The sequence below is a fragment of the Labrus bergylta genome, chromosome 8 (assembly GCF_963930695.1).
Source record: "Labrus bergylta chromosome 8, fLabBer1.1, whole genome shotgun sequence".
In the NCBI taxonomy this organism is placed as follows: domain Eukaryota; kingdom Metazoa; phylum Chordata; class Actinopteri; order Labriformes; family Labridae; genus Labrus; species Labrus bergylta.
In genome coordinates, this window is record NC_089202.1 from 10,231,376 (window position 1) to 10,249,885 (window position 18,510).

General features: G+C 38.8%; 6 protein-coding genes across 20 annotated transcripts in view; 4 read left to right on the forward strand and 2 right to left on the reverse strand.

Annotated features, from left to right (window-relative positions):
* Nucleotides 1–259: 259 nt before the first annotated feature.
* cyp21a2 (cytochrome P450, family 21, subfamily A, polypeptide 2) lies at nt 260–4,861 on the forward strand. The gene is made up of 12 exons (XM_029277958.2): nt 260–391; nt 591–782; nt 910–999; nt 1,159–1,313; nt 1,476–1,571; nt 1,761–1,871; nt 1,968–2,054; nt 2,290–2,373; nt 2,534–2,647; nt 2,735–2,901; nt 4,314–4,417; nt 4,512–4,861. Exons 1-12 carry the CDS (start codon nt 271–273, stop codon nt 4,763–4,765), a joined length of 1,575 nt encoding a protein of 524 aa, XP_029133791.2. The 5' UTR covers nt 260–270; the 3' UTR covers nt 4,766–4,861.
* A 134-nt stretch (nt 4,862–4,995) lies between these two features.
* On the forward strand, nt 4,996–7,573 carry LOC109986678 (uncharacterized). Of its 2 annotated transcripts, XM_020637428.3 has the most exons (8): nt 4,996–5,237; nt 5,498–5,770; nt 5,873–6,157; nt 6,248–6,520; nt 6,612–6,875; nt 6,977–7,081; nt 7,166–7,191; nt 7,287–7,573. In XM_020637428.3, exons 1-8 carry the CDS (start codon nt 5,165–5,167, stop codon nt 7,407–7,409), a joined length of 1,422 nt encoding a protein of 473 aa, XP_020493084.3. In that variant the 5' UTR covers nt 4,996–5,164; the 3' UTR covers nt 7,410–7,573. The 2 variants fall into 2 exon arrangements, with proteins under 2 accessions (XP_020493084.3, XP_065814357.1); XM_065958285.1 differs by having other exon boundaries at nt 5,873–6,520.
* LOC109986677 (junctional adhesion molecule-like) lies at nt 7,373–9,701 on the reverse strand. Of its 2 annotated transcripts, XM_020637427.3 has the most exons (8): nt 9,592–9,701; nt 8,974–9,303; nt 8,615–8,884; nt 8,492–8,524; nt 8,200–8,382; nt 8,065–8,115; nt 7,895–7,954; nt 7,373–7,808 (listed from the first exon to the last, which is right to left on the reverse strand). In XM_020637427.3, exons 1-8 carry the CDS (start codon nt 9,665–9,667, stop codon nt 7,798–7,800), a joined length of 1,014 nt encoding a protein of 337 aa, XP_020493083.3. In that variant the 5' UTR covers nt 9,668–9,701; the 3' UTR covers nt 7,373–7,797. The 2 variants fall into 2 exon arrangements, with proteins under 2 accessions (XP_020493083.3, XP_029133787.2); XM_029277954.2 differs by having other exon boundaries at nt 8,065–8,382.
* An 884-nt stretch (nt 9,702–10,585) lies between these two features.
* Nucleotides 10,586–11,915, forward strand: LOC109986628 (allograft inflammatory factor 1-like). The gene is made up of 6 exons (XM_020637351.3): nt 10,586–10,688; nt 10,832–10,893; nt 10,964–11,030; nt 11,132–11,173; nt 11,263–11,428; nt 11,700–11,915. The coding sequence occupies exons 1-6, from the start codon at nt 10,673–10,675 to the stop codon at nt 11,785–11,787; spliced, it is 441 nt and encodes a 146-aa protein (XP_020493007.1). The 5' UTR covers nt 10,586–10,672; the 3' UTR covers nt 11,788–11,915.
* Nucleotides 11,916–12,274: 359 nt separating this feature from the next.
* On the forward strand, nt 12,275–15,652 carry LOC109986627 (casein kinase II subunit beta). Its single transcript, XM_020637349.3, has 7 exons — nt 12,275–12,410; nt 12,827–12,902; nt 13,681–13,783; nt 13,871–13,986; nt 14,072–14,147; nt 14,255–14,444; nt 14,768–15,652. The coding sequence occupies exons 2-7, from the start codon at nt 12,831–12,833 to the stop codon at nt 14,856–14,858; spliced, it is 648 nt and encodes a 215-aa protein (XP_020493005.1). The 5' UTR covers nt 12,275–12,410; nt 12,827–12,830; the 3' UTR covers nt 14,859–15,652.
* Nucleotides 15,653–15,716: 64 nt separating this feature from the next.
* LOC109986625 (uncharacterized) overlaps nt 15,717–18,510 on the reverse strand; it is a 32,402-nt gene continuing 29,608 nt past the window's right edge. For 12 of the 13 annotated variants that reach the window (XM_065957530.1, XM_065957529.1, XM_065957528.1 and 9 more), the window contains 4 exons: nt 18,374–18,496; nt 18,036–18,152; nt 17,873–17,953; nt 15,717–17,483 (listed from right to left, as the gene is read on the reverse strand). In XM_065957530.1, the coding sequence (XP_065813602.1) occupies nt 17,454–17,483; nt 17,873–17,953; nt 18,036–18,152; nt 18,374–18,496 (351 nt within the window). In that variant the 3' untranslated portion in view covers nt 15,717–17,453. The remainder of the gene's footprint in view (nt 17,484–17,872; nt 17,954–18,035; nt 18,153–18,373; nt 18,497–18,510) is intronic. The other variant, XM_020637344.3, reaches the window with a different exon arrangement.

Sequence of the window (18,510 nt, forward strand, 5' to 3'; positions counted from 1 at the left end):
CCTTCCTCTACAAGAAAAACATGTCAGCAGTATTGACTGTTGCATCAACTGTGCTGTGTTATTGTACCCTTCAGAAGAGCCTTGTTTAGCAGTCTATCTCTTGTTTTGCTCTGAATTTCATTATCAGATAGGGTGACGCAAACACAAATATTTAGATGGCCTTCATTTGAATGAAAACACTGATCACTGACGCTGATGAGAACACTATAAATGTGGCAAGCAGTGTGCTGATTAGCTTTCTGAAGTGGGACACCAACAAGGAAACACAACATGGCGTTAGAAGTATCAATGATCAGTGTCGGGGCTGTGCTGCTGGTTGTGCTGCTGTTGATATTTCTGATTTGTACTTCAGGTCAGAGAGACAAATCTGTGCTCACAGACCAAAGGGGAGGTAAGTCTACTGCTAATTTTAAACAGATTTTTATTTCATTCGAATATTGAGCATGCTGGTTGTACATTTAAGTATTTTAGTGTTTTTTTGTAATATAGGCAACTTGTATACCACTAAACTACCGTACTTAAACATTTTGAATGATTAATAATAAGTTTATCTGTATTACCATTGTCTTTGTCTTCTCTTCTCCATCCAGTAGTTGAATCTAGACTGCTGCAGTGTTTGTCTCGGCTCCGTCCCTGCTCCTCATCTCCTTCCATCCCAGGTCCTCCAAGCCTCTTCCTTATAGGCAACATGATGGAGCTGACACACAATCATCTGCCAATTCACTTGACCAATCTGGCACAGCGGTATGGAAACATCTACCGCCTGACATGTGGAAACACAAGTAATGCCTACATTTCAGATTGATCACAAATTGGATATACACTAAGAATACCAACATCTAAAATCTCTTTTGTTGTACTGTAGACTTCAGATTGCCACCACAGTAAAAGCCTGATGTGTATTTTCAGCCATGGTGGTACTTAACAGCAGTGAACTCATAAGAGAAGCACTGGTGAAAAAATGGTCAGACTTTGCAGGGAGACCAGCGTCTTATACAGGTAAACAACTCAATTATAAATAAACAACATTCAGATTCAGTTTCTGCTGATGCAAATTTCTGTCCATAGTATGGCGATAACATTGTTATAAATTGGCACAATACAAATAAAATTGATTGATTGATAATCATGCATTATTGCATGTACTTGACACTTCAGCTGATATTGTGTCTGGGGGAGGACGCACTATCTCTCTGGGTGATTACAACGAGGAGTGGAGAGCACAGCGTCGTCTCGTACACAGTGCTTTGCAGCGCTGCTGCCAGCAGTCTTTGCATGGTGTGATTGAGAGACAGGCACTGCATCTGAGAAAGGTACAGAACACAAGAGGAACAATTTAAATACCATATGATAAACATGTAATTTCTCCTAAAGTGACAGAAGTGACACAGACAGCAAACCAAATGAGGGCGGGGGGGGGGGGATTTCCAAAGCAGTCACATAAAAAGATAAGCCATTGCTTGTTCACTATTCAGGTTTTGTTGCAATACCAAGGCACTGCTGTTGATCTTTCGGAGGATTTCACAGTTGCAGCCAGTAATGTCATCACCACTTTGGCTTTTGGAAAGGAGGTGAGTAACTTTCCTCCTGCAGCTTGTTTGTAACTTCAATAGCACAGATGAATTATGGGGTTTTTCAGACTGGTACTTGGTTGTCTCTGTTAACGTTTTCTTTTTAAGGCGCTTATATAAGTGCAAGCATAACATGCTGATCTGTTACTAAACAGGATTTATCCAAACATTAACCTCTGTGCTTTCCAGTATGATAAGAGTTCCTTGGAGCTGCAGGAGCTGCACAGCTGTCTGAATGAGATCGTTGCTCTGTGGGGCTCCACTTGGATTTCTGCCCTGGACTCTTTTCCGCTGCTTAGAGTCAGTAAATATACACTTTATTAACACTAGTTCACATGAAAGACAAGCAAATATTTTCAAATGGAAATTTTGACATGCCATTTGTCTTTTTCAAAGAAATTACCCAATCCTGTGTTTGCCCGTCTCCTAAAAGAAGTGGCCAGGAGGGATGGAATTATCAGGAAACATCTAAACAGTTATAAGGTTGGTATGATTTCACAGAATGTAAGGCTGGAAATGTACATAAAAAAGTAAACAAGTGTTACTTCATTAGGTCAGAGGTTTATTATGTACAGCCTTGTGTAAATAAAAAATAAAAAATAAATGCCAAAATGTTGAAAAGACACAAGTCAAATCAGACTGCCACCGTTTAAAAAGCAACATATGAATCCTACACAGGCCTGTCTTTTTATCAGCTGTTTCTGTGTTATCTGTGAAGATGCAAGACAAGAAAGATGAGGAGGCCATCACGGCATCCCTGCTTCATGGCCTTGACGCACATCAAAACGTAGAAAATGGAGCAGTAAGTACACAGCAATTGAAACAATCTTTCTAATCTGTATGGAGTTGTTTCGGATGTGTTTATTGTCTGTGTAAAACAGATGGTGTGATGTTATATAACAAAATTAACTCATATATTGAAAACAGCACTGGTGTACTAAATAACCTTCATGTCTCTATAGCTTCTCACAGATGTTCATGTTCACATGGCCACTGTTGACCTTCTCATCGGGGGAACAGAGACCACTGCAGCCTGGCTTAACTGGACTGTGGCCTACCTACTGCACAGACCAGAGGCAGGGCACTTTCTTTTCCATATACATGTACAATTACACCCCCTGCTGTTAGCTTCTTGACTCTCTCCTCTTTGCCCTCACGCCCAGGTGCAGACAAAGGTGTATGAAGAGCTGTGCACAGTACTCAAGGGAAGATACCCTCAGTACAGTGACAGACACAGACTCCCAGTCCTGTGCTCTGTGATCAGTGAGGTGCTCAGACTCAGGCCTGTTGCTCCACTAGCTGTGCCACACAGAGCCATCAGAGACAGCAGGTCAGCTGAGCAGAAGTGTTAAACTTTGGTGGTTTTATGTATGATGACAAGTGCACATTTTCTTCTCCAAGACAGTCAAACATTTGAACTGGATTTTTTTAGGATTTATTTTTAATTCCTTAAACCACAGAAGAGCCGAAAAATGAAGCCAATGCTGTGCAAGAACCTGCTATTCTTTGGGTGTTCACTTGAAGCTGGCTCCAAAAGCTTAGGACCCTCCATTAAAACTACAGACTACTAAACATGGACTCGCGTGAAGTCACCCATTGGTCTCTGAATCGCACTTTTTAAATCCACTGTGGGTGTCGCCAAATTTGACATGCTGTATTAAACTAATAATACAGGCCTGCTTAAGGCCTCCTGACCATAGACTTTAAATGAACCTGTATGAAGCCTGAGTGATGCCACTGATTGGTTTCTGAAGAGCAATATTGTAAATGCTGACTCTGTCAAACTTAAGGATAACCTAACAACAGGCAAAGAGCTGAAATTGAGGAGTCAGATTCATCCTAATTATGCAGAACTCATATCCTTAAAAAAAAATCACACTGCGTGAGATCTACAAATGCATCCCCCATACAGTATGTGCCGCTAAAAACATTAACTAATAAAACAGTACCTGCTTTTTTGTGTCCATCGTAGGGTTTTGAGATAACATTTGTTATGAATTGGTGCTATACAATTAAAGATTGTTTGATTATAAGACCAAAATAGTTATTTCTATCAGGCTGTAAACATTTACATTTTTGCTGACAAAAAGGATATTTTAATATTTTTTGTCTGTAAGAGACTTATGAGTCTTTGCAGCCATCCTCAAGCGGACACTAGAAGGATTGCAGTTTTTTGCAGTTCAGCAGTCGTAGGAAGGTTTTCGGCTTTATTGATTATTGGGTTAATTTTCTTTAACCGATCCATTTTAATTAAATGAAATTTAATTAAATTGATATAAGGGGTGTGGCCGATTTGACGGGCAGGCATGTTTTTATCAGGAGGACAGGATTCACTCCAGCTAAATCCTGTTACTGACCTTTAACTGTCCGCCTTATTATTTGCTCGTCATCTTAGGCTCCCTAGATGGATGTGTTTCAGCAACCAAGATATTCATTGGGCACATCTCCACTGCACTTCTTTGGCTGTTGGAAGTTAGGTAGCCAGTATATTCATCATGGCGACCAACATCTTTGGGCTTCCTTAACCTCTTCAGAAAACGGCCGTCACTGAAAATACATCCATGTTTTAGGCAGTCTATGATAAAGGACTCTTGTTTCTATTCTAGCAAGCTAAAAAATTGGGTATTTTGCAGTGTATGTAGCTATTTCTTTTTTGTATTTTATTCTTTATGTTTTTCTTAACAATAGTGCTAATTGTGTATTTGCATTTTGGGTTGATGTTTAATCCCAAACTATGTTTAGTATTGCAGGTTATATCATCCCTAAGAACACAATCATCATTCCTAATCTTTTTGGAGCTCACCATGATCCTGCAGTGTGGGCTGACCCACACGCCTTCAAACCAGGTACTGCCCTGACGGTTGAGATAAAGTGCATTCATATCACTTGGCTCACCAGGTCTTAAATTAAGAAATCCAAATCAATCTCTCCCTCCTCCAGAGCGCTTCCTGAAAGGAGGAGGAGGCACCACCCGTGCCCTGATCCCATTCGGAGGGGGGGCCCGGCTCTGCCTGGGGGAGTCGGTTGCTAAAATGGAGCTCTTTCTGTTCACTGCCTACTTGCTCAGAGATTTCCAGTTCCTCCTTCCTGAGAGTGGGGCCTCTCTGCCCGACCTGAAAGGAGTTGCTAGTGTTGTGCTCAAGATCCAGTCCTACACAGTTATTGCACTTCCAAGACCTATGACTAACCCCTGAATTTATGACACTCTACTTTGCTTAAATGTTGAGCACTCATATGCAAAAATGTTTTTGTATTATCTGAAATGTATTAAAAAAAAACCTTCCCATTCATGTTTCTTGTGAATGCCTCATATAATTCCTTGTTGTGTTGCATATTCTGATTGAATTGGTTAAATTTATTATTAATCCATACCAAATGGTCTGAAGTATTGTGATCAAGTTTGAACATTTAAACACTCTAACAACAGGATGATATGATTACATCAGCCTCTCTTATGGGCTGGTAGTCACATACAATAAGCGTTCACTATGTCATTTCCTGAAAATGTGTTTTGAAAAACTCCTGCTAAGATCTGCAGATTAAGCAATAGGACGGAGAAAAGGATCTGCGAGGAGCTCGTTTCTGAACAAGGAATGGCTTTCTTTTTACTATTCAGATTCTGTCTTCTTTCTCTCACACATTCAGCAGCAGGACTTCAGTCACCAGGTAAAAAAGAAGAAACATACATTTGTGTCTTGTTGACCTGTTATCTATCTTTTTTGTTGTACACCTTCATAACTCTATGCGCTTAGATCATTTAAAAATGGTGAGATTTTTCAAAAGATTCCATTTCTAATCATGCATGAAAATCAACTGCATTATCTTGATAATTCAGACTTCACAAACTTTACACTCTGTCACTGTGATTTTGTGAACACTGTTCTGGGATGCAGTTAGAACTACTGAATAAAATGCTTCTCCAACAGATCCTTTGGGGATGATTGCCACACTAGGAAATAGTATCACTTTGCCATGTGGCATACCCTCCATCACATCGTGCTCCTCTGTGATCTGGAGCAGGTTTGATCCAGTCACAGAGCTGGTGAAGGCTGAACAGGTGACCGATCCGTACGTCCGTAGACTCAGGCTGCAGAAGGACTGCTCTCTGCAGATCAGTCTCATGGAACTCCCTGATGCTCAACTTTACTCCTGTAAAAGTGGAGCACTCTCTTCAAATGCTTCCCTTAGGATTCTTCAGAGTGAGTGATCTACTGTATATGCTGTTAGTAAAGTTAGCGACAATATCACTGAAGGTACTTGTTTTTTCCTACTTTTTTTTCTTCCTTTGTTTCATCCATTAGTTTCTGAAAATTCAAATTCAGCAGCTGACAAGATAGAGCTTCACTGTTATCTCAACACACATCAAGGTTATAAACCTTGTAACACCAGAGGAATGAATATCACCTGGTCTACTGAAGACAACACACCTTTAAATGGAAACAGGTTTCGATCTGAAAATATCTCTGCATGCTTCGGTAAGCTGATCATCAGATACAAACTGACAGACCATCACAGAAAATGGAGATGCCAATTGAGTCTAAACGGCACAGTTAAAGCCAACGTCAGTTATGCAACGACAGTAAAAGGTACCAAATGCAACCTTGAAGTTCTCCTAAATTATAATTTTAAAAGTGGTTGTACAAGTCCAAAGTGTAACCCGCTTCCCTTTACCCTAGATGGTGTAGAGGAAGTGTTTGCTGCAGTGGGTGAGTCAGTGTCACTCTCTTGTGGCAACACTTCCTCCCTCAGTGAGGGTAGCAGATTGGTGTGGAGGATGGGGTCACAACCAGTGACAGCTATGTCCCCTGATAAAAAGCAAACAGAGGCATCTCGTGAGAATGAAATCTCATCACATGGAATTATGAACGTGAGTCCTCTGCATGCAGGGGAATACCAATGTTTAGCTGGTGGTCAGGTTTTGAATAAAATCTGGCTGTATACTTTAGATGGTGAGTGTTTTAAAAAGTGCAAAAACAAAATGTGTTAACTTTTTTTTCATCAGTCTTTTAAAAACATTTTCTCTTATGTCTGTCATTTTAGTTTTTTCAGAGAGCAGCCCAGGAGGCAGAAATGTCACCTTGACTTGTGTGCTTAAGTGCTCCAAAGAATGTGGAAAAGACTTAAATTTAACCTGGTCTGGGAACGTTTCAAATAGCTTGCAGAGTGGCTTCATGGACACCAAAAATAACACTTTAATAAAAAGGATAGATGTACCATTCTTGTCCATGGCATCAGATGAATTAACTTGCTCTGTGCATAGAGAGGGTGAATTGATGGCTTCAAAGAGGTGGCACACTGTGAACTGTAAGTACACATGATGCCTTTGTTGCCCTTTGTCTGAAATAAACCCCAAATCTAGGATTAATGTCTGAGTAAACAACACTGTATTAATCTAATGTCCACAGCTCTGTCAACAGCTGCATGGTTAATCCTTCCTATCGGCCTGTTGGGGCTCATAAGTGCAGGAGTTCTCTACGTGTACGTGAAGAGGAAGCACAACAAGGATGCAGGTCAGTCTGGTTAAAGGCACATATGTAGAGAAGATCTGATGAAAAAAAAAAAGACCTGATCTTTTTACCCTTTTCTGTTTAAAGAGAATGAACTGACAAGTATTGGAATGGTAAGACAAAACACATAAACGAGCTGCACTTAAAGAATCTTTCCTCTCTTAGGCTGAACTATCCCAGTGTAACATTTCCGTACTTCTCTTCACAGACTCATGTGTATGAGGACATCGAAGACGATAGTAATGAGGAACAACCCCCGAAACGACGACCAAAAAGAGAAGCAGCAACCACTACTGACAGTTTCTATGATTTATTGCAGGCTGTTAACTAACAAAAGTGATTGATTTTACATCGATATGATCTGTTTTTATGGAAAGATTTACTTGTAGCATACAGAAAAAGCAGACTAGTGCTTATGTATCCTTAATCACAATCATTTATCATTCTCAACGATATGGTTTAAACTGAATTAAATATAGTATTGTAAGATTATAATTGCAAACGTGTCATTTCATCTTTAAAAACATTATTGGATAGATTGATACAGACAGCGTGGAGATGAGGGGTATTTTCAACAGAGGATGAACACAGAGAGGTCCATTTTTCTCAATATAGATCTTTGAAGAAGTTTTTTCCAAATAATCAGGTTTAGGTAAATTTGCATTTTGTTTCTGGAAACAGACAGCTGGAGAATTGTATCTGTCTTCAGCACAACAGCACTAATAACAGACTGTAATGAAGGAAGGAAAAGTGTTATTTGTTTTCTTAATATGTAATGAGAAATTAGTGTACAGTATACTTTGAAATAGCACTTACAACTATGCAAGCCGTCTTCCTCGCTTTGGTAAAAGCTGTTAACTCGCTGGTGTAGAGGATCTATGAAATAAAGATAACAAGTTGTCAGTGAAGATATAAAAAAAAGTAGGAAGAGAGGTCACAGAGGTCAGACTCAGGAAAGGTAGCGAGAAAGAGAAAAAGGTGCTCACCCTCAGAAAGTGTAAGAGTCACAAACTCGTACAAATGGTTAGACTCAGCAGCTGATAAGAAATAAAAGACAAAAATAAACATGTTAGTAAACTGTATCCGTGTGAAAAAAGACATCACTTCTGGACTGCTCAAACCTGTGAGGTGTCTCTGTGTCTGCTGTGCAGCTCTCTGGGTTTTACGTCTGCAGTAGATGGCCAGTAGTATCAGAGCAAATATTATGGCAATCCCTATAATGACTGAAGACACGATAACTGCGATAAATACTCCACTGTTCCCCTCATTCCTGGTTTCCAGATGAACCCCACTGGTTATCGTTGCTGAGGAGACAAAAAGAACAACTATGCATTTACAATAACTCCTCGTACAGAAGATTACTGATGCAAAAGAAGTTTATGTAAATTCTTTAAGGAGCTGTTACTGCAATACCTGGAGATGTTGAGGTCACAACTACATTTTCCACTTCACAGGGGACATAGAAAAGATACAAAAGACTGATCAATCATGTCATTTGTATCTATGATATTAATATTAAATTGTCAAAAATGTTACCTTGAAGTTTTATTTCAAAGCAGCGCTGAGTTTGTCCAAGCATGTATTTACATCTGTACCAGCCACTGTCACTGGAATTCACAGACTGGATAGTTAGTGATCTGCCATTCATTCCAACTGCTTTAGATGTAATGTTAACAGGGTTGTCTCCTTTCAGCATTTGCCAGAAGATTTTTAGGGGTCCTTGTTGCCCTGATGTCATGTTCACATGGCAGTTCAGGTTTACTGATTTACCAGGTGGTTCCTTCATGGCCGTCAGGGACTTGCATTCTGAAAGAGCGAGGATTCACGTGAACAATATATGTAGGCTACTAGTAAAATAAAGAGAGAATACCGAAAAAATAAATAGAGACCCTTACGTTTTACTATTAGAGTTATGTTTTTGACAATTGAACAGGCCCAGCCTTTGCATATTTCACAGGTGTACACTCCCTCATCAGACTTTTGTAGTTTGGTCAGAATAAGAGACGTTTCTCCTCGTCCATTAGTTTCCCATTTTACTCGCTCAGCATCCCGGATGTTTGTTGTTTTAGGCCTGGCAAGAATAACTTTCTGATTGGCACCTGAGGTGTTCTTCATCCATTTGATTCTGTAGCAGCTCTTTGGATCCGTCAGGTTAGAAATAAAACAGGGCAGAACTACATCTTCTTGTAGAGTGGCAGCCACAGTCTCAGACACTGGTGAAACAACTTAAACAATAATGATGAATAAAGATTAGGATCAGTCAAAGATGTTTTATTAAGATAAAGTACTGTATAGCATTTAGTGTTAAACTCTAACGCAGACAACCTTTTAAAACGGCTAATATTTCAACAATATTTTCAGTTGGTAGCATAAGCGTGCTTACATTTTACGATCAATCATAGTCACAATGTATACTGAATTATTTCTGTGTCTTTTGACTACAAACAATATCAAAACATTTATGATATTCATGAATTCAAACTGGTTAAGAAAATACTTAGTGACCTACTCACCGCTGCACTCTGATATGACCACAAACAGAACTAACATGAGGAGACCTTGTGGATGAACATGAGCCATTTTGTGCATTGTGTTAACAAGTGGAGGGACAAAAGACTATTCTCTTTAAGCTCACCATACAGTCTCCACCTATTCTCAGTTCTCTTCAGAGCTGTCCACAGGAAACCTACAATGTCAACCTAGTTTTCTTGAATACCCAATCAAAGGTTAAATACTGCCATCATGTGGCGAGAGCAAGACATTAGGCGACATGACAAAAGACCTTAAAGGCTGATGTTACAAATGTAAACGTGTGTGATGAACGTGAAAGAAAAACACTTTTTCCTCCATAATCATCCAAACATGCACTTGTGCAAAACATTTAACCCTGAACTGTTCAGTACAGCAGCTCAGTATCAAATTCAAGTTGGGAATGTGAGTAACTGCTGAATTTAGGACAGAAAAGGACAATACTTTATTAATCCCCAGTGGGGAAATTCGGGTGTTGCAGCAGCACAAAGACAGAAGAAGAAAGACATACAAAATAAAAGGTTTAAACAGAATAGATAAGATAAATATGAATAAAAATAGATGGATAGGTGGACACTCGTGGGTGCTATGATGGGGAGAACAGTGGGATGTATTGGGGCCCTATATTTTTTATTTGTCAAACAACCCAAGAAATGATATCTCTAGAGTAGTTTGCATTACTTTCTGTTTCCAAAGATTTCAGTTCTCCTTCTGCATCACTCTTCCTTCCTTAAACACTTTTTTTCTGTGTCATCTTCATAAAAGCTAAAAGTTCTAAATGAGCTCATCCTCGCTGTTACACAGCAGGTATACTGTATGCAAACTTCACCTATTGAGAAATACACAAACACATTTGTTTTTTTCTGAATCTGGGGAAATTTAGACAGTATGTCAGTGACAATGACATGCATCCTCTACCTGACCTCAGTTCACATCAGCCTTAAATACAACAGAGGAACCACACAAATGTTTCCTGAAACTGGTTCACTTCACTTCCTCTTCTGGAGTTATTTAAAGAAACTGCATCAGAGCTTTTCACTCTCTGTATTACTTTCACAGGCCGAAATGGACAGTTCTCAAGGTTAGTTTTACTCATTGGACATCAGTATTTGCCTTGTATATTGTTGATTAATTTTAATTGTGAAGTCAGTACAAGATTATATTGTTTTTGTTTTATTGTGTTTATATACAATTGATGATATCTCCTGTGTATTGTTTTAACAGGAGGTAAAGCCTATGGTCTACTCAAGTCTCAACAGGAAGAGAAACTCAACTCTATCAATGAGGTGAGTTTAGGGGTGTCAAAAAAAATGACATGTCTGATAATATTAGTTATTAATTAATTATCCCCCCTAGGCATTTCTCTCAGACCCTCAGTATGCAGAAGAGGAGGATCTTAGCTCACAGCTCGAAATGTTTAAACGTGAGTAGTCTATTTAGGAGCTATCACTTCATAGTGAATCGTTTTTGTTTTAAGTGCAAAGCCAGAAGGTTTGAAATGATATTTGATTTGCTTTATTTCAGGGAAATACATGGAGTTTGATCTTAACGACAAAGGAGACATAGGTAAATATCTGAATCATTTACAAAACTTGCTTCACAGATTATAGAGCCTTTTTAAATCATCTACTAATCCTGAACTATCGTTTTGACAGATATAATGGGCTTAAAACGAATGCTGGAAAAACTTGGACTGGCTAAGACTCACTTAGAGCTGAAAAAAATGATGTCAGAGGTGGTTGGAGGGAAATCGAAAGACACCATCAGCTACACTGACTTCCTGAATATGATGCTGGGAAAAAAGCATGCCATTCTAAAACTGTGAGTTAATATTGTTTAATTCCAAGAAAAGATGGGGACCAAAAGGTGGTGCTGGAGTCATAAAATGTTAAGCTTTGTACCGATGGCCTTTTGCCTAGCTGTACTAAAGTATGAATACTAACCAAAAGTCTCAAGTACAAGTAAATAACCTTATAAATATACAAAAACATATAGGCCTACCTGAAAGAACAAAGCCCAAGTAGCTCACATGTAGGATACTTGGTTTAAAGTAGTTTTGTATGCACTGACATGCAGTTTTTCCTCATTTAAGGATCTTGATGTTTGAAGGTATTGGGAAGGAGCAGGAGCCAAAGCATGTGGGGCCCCCCTGTCGCAAAACCTTTTCAGACCTGCCCTGAAGGATATCTCCATCCCAGCTGGGAATGACTGTCATTGTGACTTTTCTCTGTTGGTAGCAGTAAGAAACGTCAAACTTATCACAAGATTTGCAGTTTTTTATGAATAAATGTGATCTGTCTAAAATGTTTGGACTTTCTGTTTGGTCGGTTTTTTGTAGACCTGTATGACCATATGTAACATAGGTAGGCCACCTACCTAGGCTATTTTTTTTTTCAAGTGAGCCTACTTCTACTTTAGGTCTATAAAAATACAGTATCTTAATGTCACCGTGTTTGATGTTAGGTGGGAACTTGGTAGAAACCAACATATCAAATGGGTTGATAGAGCTATGTGAACATATTTGAAGACATCTGCACATAGGCTACTCAAAATGATATGTCACCTTCTTTGAGAAATTAATTAACATGTAAATACATTTTTTATGTTCTTGATTAATGTTTTCATCAACCATACTTTTTTTGCAAACAATAGGTTTCACTTCAGCTAAATGAAATAATGCGGTCAGGTCACGAGATATTTTATTTTGTTAAGTCCGACCACCGGAAACAGTATTTCTCGTTCAGGATCGAGAAGATCAACGAGCTGAGCTTTCAAGTTAATGTGTTAACTAATACACAGAAGGGTAAGTAGATATGTCCACGTGTTGTGATTTACATGCGCCTCTAACATATATCAAAGCTAAACTCTTTAGTTAGACTTCATATGCAATAACGTGCTAATGGCAATAAACGCTAGCAAATAACTAGCCTGTAAGCTAACGTAGGTAGCAGGTTATAGAAGCAAACTCAGCATTCATTTCAGATTATAAATGGTTATATCACAATTTAAGTTTAAAGTTACCAATATAAAGGCTTCAATCTGTTGGCTTTATGATGTAACAAAGGGTTGAATTTCTGTCGGTGAAGTCGAGAATGTGAAGTGCCGCTTGTTAGCAGCTAGCCGAGCATTGAGGAGGATGTGATTGGGTTTTTTTTAAAAGATGAAGATGAACTGTGTTTTGGTTTAAAGATGAAGATAAACCGTGTTTTGGTTTGTCAGGAGGATGAGCAGCTCAGAGGAGGTCTCCTGGATCTCCTGGTTCTGTGGCCTGAGAGGGAATGAGTTCTTCTGCGAGGTGAGTCTGCAGGGTTACTCATCTTCAGCTGTTTAAAATCATGTTTATATTCACCAGTGCCTAACATCATAAATAAACATACAGACACTTTAGTCCTTTTATTTTCAATTGTATAATAACCTGTCTGTTAGTGTATTATGGATGTAAATACTCTGCAGTTGTATTGCTCTCAGTTTTATTTAATGCCTGTACCATCACATTTATCCCTGGTCCAGAAATCATGCTTTCTTATTATCTGTATTTCCAGCATGAATATATGCATGGCTTTTTAAAACAAACAAACAAACAAACTTTGTATTCCCTCATACACAAATCACTCGTCTCAATCGTGAGATGATGATCAGCCAGGTGAGACATTAAGCATACATCTCAGAGGAAAGAAGCTTCTCTTGTTTTGGTAGGAAGGACGGGTTCAACTTTAAACATTGTGTTTACAATCTGCAGACAGCAAATCCTACTCAATCTGCCTGAGCTGCCTGTTACGGAGACTTCCTTCCTTCGTTTGTTTTCTGCTAATATATTCAACTGAAGCACTCTTCAAAGCTGCTTAAGTAAAATACCAGGAGTTGTGTGGTAAACAATGTGTAATGGTGGCACATCCGAAAGGTTAGCCCTCGCCCAATCCAATTCTAATCTTAACCCCTTGTTGTCTTCATTGGCAGAATTTGAGTAATCCTGTTAAATTCTTGTGTAATGCTTCCACATGAGTGTGTGCTGCAAACCCAATTGACACCTTCTTTATTCACTGTCTTCCATTGTCTTGCGTTATGTGTTGCAGGTCGATGAAGATTACATTCAGGACAAGTTTAACCTGACCGGTTTGAATGAGCAGGTGCCTCACTATCGGCAGGCTTTGGACATGATCCTTGACCTGGAGCCAGGTGAGAGAATATCAAAGAAGGAGCAGTTCCCGTATAAAATGAACTGAAGCACATCCAGCAAACATTCAACATGTTGTAATTTGACAGATGAGGAACTTGAAGATAATCCCAATCAGAGTGATCTGATAGAGCAGGCAGCGGAGATGCTCTACGGGCTGATTCACGCACGTTACATCCTCACCAACAGAGGCATTGCACAGATGGTAAGCTGTTACCTAATAACCTCATATTCTTACATGCTGTATGACAAGATTTAACATTGATCTCAAAATGTAATATCCTCTGTAGCTGGAAAAGTATCAACAAGGGGATTTTGGTTATTGCCCCAGAGTCTATTGTGAGAATCAGCCAATGCTTCCTATTGGTAAGTCTTCACTTTTTTTTTCTTAACCTCAAATGAAATGTGTGTTTTTCCTTATTTAGTAGCAGTGAGTACTCACTCAGCTGTCTCTGTTCTCATTTTTCATGTAGGATTGTCAGACATCCCTGGAGAAGCAATGGTGAAACTTTATTGTCCTAAGTGCATGGATGTTTACACCCCCAAATCCTCCAGACATCACCACACAGATGGAGCCTACTTTGGTACAGGTTTCCCCCACATGCTGTTCATGGTGCATCCGGAGTATCGTCCAAAGCGACCAGCCAACCAGTTTGTGCCAAGGTATGTTTGATCCAACACTTTTTTGATTTAATGTTGGTATGGTTTTAACTGTTTTATCATGCCTTTACAGCTGTTTGATTTGCTGGATGTTTGGCTTTAGATTTAAATGATACAAAACAAAATCTGTCTGTTGTACTAAAAGTTTGAATTAAGTGCCATTATAATTTAAATTACAGTTTGTTTTGATATCTGTACTAAAACTCTGAAACAAATAGGCAATAGCTTAAAAAATGTCATTCAAAACTTGACCCCTGACCTCAGGATTACAGCGAAAATAATTTTTGTTCAGGAAGTGATTGTTATTCTTTTTTTTTTTCTTCCAGGTTATATGGGTTCAAAATCCACCCGATGGCTTATCAACTCCAACTTCAGGCTGCCTCAACCTTCAAAAGCCCCGTCAAGACGATTCGCTAGAACTCTGCTTTGATGATAGAGTGAATTCAAAGACTTTGTTTTCTATATGTTTGAAGCAGGGTTATATATTTCCAGTGAATGCCTGTACAGTTCCCCAAACTGACCTCCGTTTATAGACACAATCAGATTCAGACATTTCCTCTCATTTAGTGGAAACCTGTTACGGTTGAAGTTAGATTTCTTGTATTAAATAGGTACATTTCCCCAGATGGTTGATCTCCTGATAGTTTTACTTTAATTGATGTCAATACATGTTAGAGTTGTCCCTCTGCGGCACAAAGTGGCTTTGACTTAGTGATAAAGAAAGCTGCAGATTGCTCTATGGCAGCAGAGCAGAGGATTGAATGTATCAGGATTTGCCTTACCAGTGAAAGTCACACGGTTCTTTTTCAAGTCTACATTAAATTGCATCAAACCATATTAAATTTGTGAAGAAATAAATTATGGATTGTGCATAAAATTAAATTCTGTTCAAATTTATTTTATTAAATCACTAAAATATTTGTCACTGTGATCAGGTGCTAAGAAACAAAGTCGACCGAATAAGAGGAAGAGATCTAGAACATGTTACATTAAGACAATGTCTGATTTTGACCTTATTATAAAACATGCAGTCTCAATGAATTTTAGTGGCAATGCAAGTACTTATTTATAAGGAAACTACCAATATTCCTGATAGTCCTGTATGGTAGTTTCATATTCTAGCCAGATGTGACACTTTTCACGAGTATGTCGTTGATTGAACACTCATTAGCAACTTCTGTGGAATACAATAAATAAGGGACCAACATTAACTATGTCTTAGTGATACCTTGTTGTTGTTCATACCTTGTTTTCAACATTGACAGCCCAACAAAATGCAAAATAATGCATCTTTTATTTTTTTCATAAAAAGACAGGAAAAGTCACAAAGCAACAACATTTTCCATGGTCTAAAAATCTAACTTTCATGATGTGAAATTCTACATTTCTTTCCAGGAGAGGTTTCTGTTGTTTTGATGTAGCTACAATACCAATGGCTTCTTTTTGTGTAAAAAAAAAAGAAAGAAAACTTTGCTACCAAACATACTATCTAAAAGGGACTGGTATAGTTAAAAGTATTTTCTCTTCTATGAAAACGTACAGGAAACAGCAGGTGAGAGAGCAATCTATTTCGAAGACTATGTGGTAAAAAGGCTTTACAAACTTGGTTCATAATCAATGTCATATTTAACACAGTGACATCTCTAGTGGAAGCCTGGAAACCAGCTTGTGTTGAAACATCACAGTACATCAAATCACATGAAACGGTTCCTACTTTACAAATAAATTACTGTATAGTAGAACATGTAAAAAAAAAAGACAACTTTGTGCTCCTGTGAGAGAAAAGCCACATGTGCTGGGACAACTGCCTTCACCTCATACATGTGTGCTTACTGTGACAGACGAGCTTTGTACTTATTGACCTCACTTTGCTGAACATAAATGTACATTTAAAGTAGGGGTGGATATACATATATGAACATTCCTCATACAATCATATGGAGGTCTGTAGTCTTACAAAGAATATCAAAACCTGAGATAAACAGACCCGACTTGTAAAACTTATTTTATCAACCAAATATATTCAAAGCAAATCTGACTTCTATGCTACTAAAGAAAACACGGCAGAGGGAAGCACTGCTTAGTACATTGTGAAAGGTTTGATAAGCTTGGTGGACTACAAGAGGAAACGAATAAGAATGATTCAGGGTGTCAGGCAAGACAGGTAAGCAGGTCTGGAATTAAGACCTCAAAATTCCGTAAACAGCACAATGGTAACCTACAACGTAAGGATGCAGATGGATATGAATAACTTAAAAACCTCAATTTTGTACAAATCCTATAAAAACATCAATTCTATAAAACAGAGACATATTTCAAAATAGATCAATTTTTAATTCAAACTTTACAATAATGTGTAGGCTACAGGCTTCCTGGCTGGTTAGGGAAGAAAAAGATTTGATATTTTGTTTTGTTTTTGTACCTGAGCAGTGAACAAAGCCAAACTACTGTTCAGATTTGAGCACAGAATATCTTTGTCCACACAATGATGTGAGGTATGTCATTTCATTTTGAAGAAAATGTCTCTCCTGAATTAAATAGACAAGTAAACAACAACAAAATAAGAGTTCCCTTGAATGTAGTCTTAACGTTCCCCAAGCAGCACCAAGGGGAAATATGCTGATGATGGCGTCTAAACTAAAACGGAAACAGTCTGTTTGTATAAAATCAACAATGTTAAAAACCACTAGGACATAAATGCATTTAAAAGCAAATGTAACTCAACAGAAAATGCTGTTTTTAAACAAAGTGTATTCACCAAGCTTTTTAACACCTGGATGAGCATTGTTCAGCACTCGACCTACAATGAACAGCTCAACTGATTTAAAAAAAAAAAAAATGCAGAGGATCCACTAACTCAATTATCCAAAAGTTGAGGTGTGCATTAATGTGATATTATTTTTTGGATATGCGTGTGCGTCTAGAGCTGGTCACTGTGTGATGATTGCTGCGCTCTGATGAATGGCGGTCAAAGATTTACGGGGGAGGATGCAGATGGTGGTTCAGGTTCAGTTACAATGCTGATGCTCCGTCAGCCTTCTCCTGCAACACAGACATTAAATGCACTGTTGTTAGTGTTAGTAGGCCAATGTTATATAGAAAAGTTGGGACATTTTGAGGAAACTGATTTCTTGCTGAGAGATAGATGAGCAGATCTGTACAACTTGTGTGTTTTTTTTTTAATATAGCTTCAACTGTTACACATAATGAAAAAGCTACTCTGGCTCCAGGAAGTCAGTAAGATGTCAACTTGATGTCTTTTTCACTATATTTTTACATTAAGCAAGCATTTAAAGCAGTTTTGTAAAAAAGAAAATAGTGTAACATTATGACAGCGTTTCAGCGTTCCACTCTAAAGTCGGAGTAATATTGCCGTCCTGTGAATGTGGTGAATTGCAGTTTTGTATCAGTAATAGGCTGCAGGTTTGTACCTTATCTTGGTCCATATCAGAGTCTGCAGTTATAACGATTCTCTTCTCCACACGACTCTCCGAAGATCCGCTTTTCACTACCTGGTAGAGAGAAGAAGAATATAACTGAGAGGCCATTAACATAAAAACTCAAATAAAAACACTGCAAGACTGATCTGCTGACCTTTGAGATGTGAGTGGTAGTGGTGGTGACTGAGGTGCCACCGATGTTCTCCGTGGTGACGGTCTTGGAGCTAGACGTGGTTGTGCCATCTTTGTCTTCTGTTCCATCATCTGTCTCCTGAGAAAAGACCCAAAAGAAGACTAAGTAACAAGGTTTAGACCATGAAACCCTGGACATCAGTCAGGAAGGTGCAGTGCTGCTTTATGCTCATTCTGGTGCCCCTGGAGGCCTGGTTCTCCAAGACCTGTTTTGCTCTATTGTGCTAACATCTCCTCCATGCAAACTGATCACCTATAGCTGTGACAGATCTGGTCGGAGCAGGCGCTGGAGGCCCCTACCTTTGAAGAGGCATAGATGAAGGTCTTGGTGGGGACGACAGGGACCTCTGTGGTGGAGATGCCACTGGATAAGGAGTTGGAGACAGCTGTGATGGTGACAGTCTGGGTCTGCACCAGAGGGGGCTGTGGATTGGAGC

Bases quoted from the DNA above. Each gene is read 5' to 3' on its own strand.
- cyp21a2 (XM_029277958.2), top strand. From the start codon at position 271: ATGGCGTTAGAAGTATCAATGATCAGTGTCGGGGCTGTGCTGCTGGTT. The intron at 1,572-1,760 runs GTGAGTAACTTT...TGTGCTTTCCAG, and splicing joins CTTTGGCTTTTGGAAAGGAG to TATGATAAGAGTTCCTTGGA. The intron at 4,418-4,511 runs GTACTGCCCTGA...TCCCTCCTCCAG, and splicing joins CCCACACGCCTTCAAACCAG to AGCGCTTCCTGAAAGGAGGA.
- LOC109986677 (XM_029277954.2), bottom strand. From the start codon at position 9,667: ATGCACAAAATGGCTCATGTTCATCCACAAGGTCTCCTCATGTTAGTT. The intron at 9,304-9,591 runs GTGAGTAGGTCA...TTATTGTTTAAG, and splicing joins GGTCATATCAGAGTGCAGCG to TTGTTTCACCAGTGTCTGAG. The intron at 8,885-8,973 runs GTAAGGGTCTCT...TCGCTCTTTCAG, and splicing joins CATAACTCTAATAGTAAAAC to AATGCAAGTCCCTGACGGCC.
- LOC109986627 (XM_020637349.3), top strand. From the start codon at position 12,831: ATGAGCAGCTCAGAGGAGGTCTCCTGGATCTCCTGGTTCTGTGGCCTG. The intron at 13,987-14,071 runs GTAAGCTGTTAC...TATCCTCTGTAG, and splicing joins ACAGAGGCATTGCACAGATG to CTGGAAAAGTATCAACAAGG. The intron at 14,148-14,254 runs GTAAGTCTTCAC...TTTTTCATGTAG, and splicing joins TCAGCCAATGCTTCCTATTG to GATTGTCAGACATCCCTGGA.
- LOC109986628 (XM_020637351.3), top strand. The intron at 11,174-11,262 runs GTAAATATCTGA...TCGTTTTGACAG, and splicing joins TAACGACAAAGGAGACATAG to ATATAATGGGCTTAAAACGA. The intron at 11,429-11,699 runs GTGAGTTAATAT...TCCTCATTTAAG, and splicing joins AAGCATGCCATTCTAAAACT to GATCTTGATGTTTGAAGGTA.
- LOC109986678 (XM_065958285.1), top strand. From the start codon at position 5,165: ATGGCTTTCTTTTTACTATTCAGATTCTGTCTTCTTTCTCTCACACAT. The intron at 6,876-6,976 runs GTAAGTACACAT...TAATGTCCACAG, and splicing joins GAGGTGGCACACTGTGAACT to CTCTGTCAACAGCTGCATGG. The intron at 7,082-7,165 runs GTCAGTCTGGTT...TTCTGTTTAAAG, and splicing joins GAAGCACAACAAGGATGCAG to AGAATGAACTGACAAGTATT.